This window comes from Otolemur garnettii, unplaced genomic scaffold, assembly GCF_000181295.1.
Source record: "Otolemur garnettii isolate 467f Iridium unplaced genomic scaffold, OtoGar3 scaffold00025, whole genome shotgun sequence".
Lineage (NCBI taxonomy): Eukaryota > Metazoa > Chordata > Mammalia > Primates > Galagidae > Otolemur > Otolemur garnettii.
Genome location: NW_003852420.1, coordinates 18,777,226 through 18,781,387, shown reverse-complemented (window position 1 = coordinate 18,781,387; position 4,162 = coordinate 18,777,226). Strand labels below are relative to the sequence as shown.

At 40.9% G+C, this 4,162-nt stretch overlaps 1 protein-coding gene across 1 annotated transcript in view; it reads left to right on the top strand.

Moving 5' to 3' along the window:
- The window catches only part of SAMHD1 (SAM and HD domain containing deoxynucleoside triphosphate triphosphohydrolase 1), a 59,910-nt gene that overhangs the window by 15,424 nt on the left and 40,324 nt on the right, over positions 1-4,162 (top strand). The window contains exon 3 of the mRNA XM_023512263.1: positions 1,375-1,447. Coding sequence (XP_023368031.1) covers positions 1,375-1,447 — 73 coding nt within the window. The remainder of the gene's footprint in view (positions 1-1,374; positions 1,448-4,162) is intronic.

The window sequence follows — 4,162 nt, the reverse complement described above, 5'->3', positions numbered from 1 at the left end:
GGCCCGGGCTGGGGATTCGAACCCACCACCTTAGGTGTATGTGGCTGGCGCCTTAACCGCTTGAGCCACAGGCGCCGAGCCACCCAGCCAGGTTTTAATTAAGTGATGAATAGTGAGTATCAGTTCAGGAAAATATGGGGCAGTAGTGAGATTAATTTAGGTTTAATATTTTATGCTGTGACTTATGGTTATGCTCAAATGTGACTACCTTAACTCAAGTCCATCTATAAGTACTTCTTAAAGTCTGGTTTTGTGCTGTTCTTGTTATGTCAAACTGGTGAGGGTAGAGGAGTAGTAGACACAAGGTATGCGTTAGTTATCAGCTATGATAATGCTTCTGTTCATCTCAGGAATATCATTCTTAGATTTGTTATTACTGTCCTTCTCAGAGTACAACATAGAGGCCAGTGTAGTACTTCTGGCTCTGTTGTCTACCTGTGCCTTCTAGCAGAAGATTTATTTTCACTTTGATTAGCTAGTAGATCATTAAAACTCTTGGCCTTTAGTATCTGTTGACACTTAGCCAGGAGTGAGGACTCATAGTATTTTAATTGTAAATTGAAGTAATGAGTCACAGGATTTTGAGCTTTTCAGATTTAATTCCCTTTAAATTTTTGTCTTGAAACTAGAGCATGACAAGGGATTACTGACAGCGGAAGATGGGTAATAAATAAAGCTAAAACCTTTATATATATTTGATTCATGCTTAAGTCACTCACCTGGTGCTTAAAAGTCAGTTCAGGGTTCTGAGGGTAGATGTTGACTTCAGTTTGATTAAAATAAGTTTGAAGGGGCAGTGCCTGTGGCTCAATGAGTAGGGAGCTAGCCCCATATACTGAGGGTGGCGGGTTTGAACCCAGTCCTGGCCAAACCTCAATGACAAAGAAAATAGCTAGGCGTTGTGGTGGGCACCTGTAGTCCCAGCTATGTGGGAGGTTGAGGCAAGAGAATCGCCTAAGCCCAAGAGCTGGAGGTTGCTGTGAGCTGTGACTCCACATTACTCTACTGAGGGCAACAAAGTGAGACTTTATCTTTAAAAAAATAATAATAATAAATAAGTTTGAAATACAAAGTGAACATTGAATAGAGATGAAGAAGATGTTGAGTTTATCAAGTCTGAGTTGAGACTTGAGGAGAGTCAAGAGGGTCAGAGGCAGAACCCTGGGCAGGACCTATGTTGATTTAGTAGTTGGGTCCTCTATCTTAGGAGCAAATGGAGGACAGGGTTTCTAGGAGGAGTATATTTGAATTATTGATCTTTCCAATCTAACTTTTCTTTCTATTAGTGTAGATAATCTAGAGTTGGTTATATACTATTATGTACTCCAGGCATGGTTAAGCAAATAATGATAGATTTGCATATTCTAATTTTAGTTCCTGTGGGGAGAGAAGGAAGCTGCTTAGTCATATCCAGCGACTGAGTCAAACTCTCACTGATACAATGAAGGTAAGAGGAATCTGAACTTAATATTGTGTTTTTCAAATATAAAGTGATATAATTCAATCACATCAAACTCACTTTGAAGAAAATGTAAAGAATTCTCTTCTTAGTGATGGGATTATAGGTAATGGATGGATCTTTATGTTTTAAACTTTCTGTATTTTCTTTTATCTTTTTTTTTTTGTGTACTCAGAGCCTCAAGCTATCCCCCTGGGTAGAGTGCCATGGCATCACAGCTCACAGCAACCTCCAACTCCTGGGCTCAAGCGAGTCTCCTGTCTCAGCCTCCCAAGTAGCTGGGACCACAGGCGCCCGCCACACGCCCGGCCATTTTTTGGTTGCAGCCATCATTGTTGTTTGGCGGGCCCGGGCTGGGGATTCGAACCACCACCTTAGGTGTATGTGGCTGGCACCTTAGCCGCTTGAGCCACAGGCACCGAGCCAACTTTCTGTATTTTCTAAAATAAGCACAGAGTAATTTTTTTTTGCACTTTTGGCCAGGGCCAGGCTTCAACCCACCACCCACGGTATATGGGGCCCGCACCCTACTCCTTGAGCCACAGGCACCGCCCAGCACAGAGTATTTATTTATTTATGAGACAGAGTCTCAGTATGTTGCCCTCGGTAGAGTACTATGGCATCATAGCTCACAGCAACCTCAAAGTCTTGGGCTTAAGCGATTCTCTTGCCTCAACCTCCCAAGCAGCTAGGACTATAGGTGCCTGCCACAACGCCCGGCTATTTTTTTGTTGCTGTTGTTATTGTTTAGCAGGCCCAGGCAGGTTTCCAACCCACCAGCCTTGGTATATGTTGCTGGCGCCCTAACCATTGAGCTATGGACACTAAGCCAGCACAAAGTATTTAAATCAGAAGAAAAACTAAAGTATATATACAGAAAAGCATAGACAGACCACTTACCTAACTTGTAAAATCTTAATATCCCTGGCCCTAAGGTTATAGAAACATGAGAAAGTCTTCACTATGCATGTGACATGAAAAGAGAAAGAGAGAGTATCTATTGTTGTAATAGTACTAAGTTTAATTTTCACTGAGTTTCTTGTTTTTATAAAGTTGCTTAAAGTTAATTTAGCATATTTAGGGTGAAGACATGTTTTAAGAATAGTAGTTATAGGTGAGGTGCGCAGCTCACTTCTGTAATCATAGCACTCTGGGGAGGCCAAGGCGGGTGGATTGCCTGAGCTCAGGAGTTTGAGATCAGCCTGAGCAAGAGCAAGACCTTGTCTCTAAAACAATAGCTGGGCATCATGGCAGGTACCTGTAGTACCAGCTACTTGGGAGGCTAACACAAGAGAATCACTTGAGCCCAAGAGTGATTAATCAAACAAACAAACAACAATTAAAAAACCTCAATAGTTATAACCAAAAAAGATGGTGAAGGTTTTAGGCCATTAAATGGTTTAAAAGTATATGTTAGAATTTTTCTTTGATAATCTTTAATAATAAGATAGATTCTCATTTGTTTGTAGTCATTACTTTAATCTTATCTAAGGGAGAAGAAGTAGGCCAATATTTGAGTGTCAAACATTTAAAAATTAGTTTGGCACCCATAGCCCACTGGAGAGAAGAGAACACTTTTTACACTGTTGGTGGGATTGTAAACTAATATAGCCCTTTTGGAGAGAAGTATGGAGAATCCTCAAAGATCTAAATGTAGACCTTCCATTTGACCTTGCAATCCCATTACTAGGTATCTACCCAGAAGAACATATATTGTTTTACCACAAAGACATTTGCACTAGAATGTTTATTGCAGCTCAATTCATAATTGCCAAGTCATGGAAGCAACCTAAGTGCCCATCAACCCATGAATAGATGAACAGGGGCGGTGCCTGTGGCTCAGTGGGTAGGTGTGCTGGTCCCATACCTTGAGGGTGGTGGGTTTGAACCCAACCCTGGCCAAACTGCAACAACAACAACAAAAAAAAATAGCTGGGTGTTGTGGCAGGTGCCTGTAGTCCCAGCTTACTCAGGAGGCTGAGGCAAGAGAATTGCTTAAGTCCAGGAGTTGGAGGTTGCTGTGAGCTGTAATGCCACAGCACTCTACCAAGGGTGAAAAAAGTGAGACTTCGTCTCTATAAAAAAAAAAAAAAGAATGGATGAACAAACTGTGGTATGTATACCATGGAATATTTTGCAGCTGTTGAAAGGAACGGAGACTTTACATCTTTTACATTTACTTGGATGGAGCTGAAATACATTCTTCTTAGTAAAATATTACAAGAATGGAAAGATAAATACTCAGTGTACTCCATACTAAAATGAATTAATATATGAACAATTACATGTTCCTAAGACCAATAAATCACTTATTATAGTCCAGTTCAGGGGTAGAGAGAAGTGGGAGAGGGGAAGGAGGAGGACGCATGGCAGAAGGAGGGAGGGCAGGAGGCAGGATCTCACCTAATGGGCACATTGTGAGGGTATATAATAGGCCCCTTGGATGAGAGACTCTTCTGCAAATGGAACTTTACCCTGGAAGTGAGAACAATGTAACTTAAATATTATATCCTCATTAATTTGAATAAAGTTTTAAAAAATAGAAAATAAAAATCAGACAAACAAAAAAATCTAAGATACAAAGGAACATTTTGTCCTGGGCCTACACAGTTAGGATGGTTGATATCACTGTCTTCCACCTCTACACCTTGTCCCATTGGAAGATCTTCAGAGGCAATAACAAGCATAGAGCTGTCATCTGCT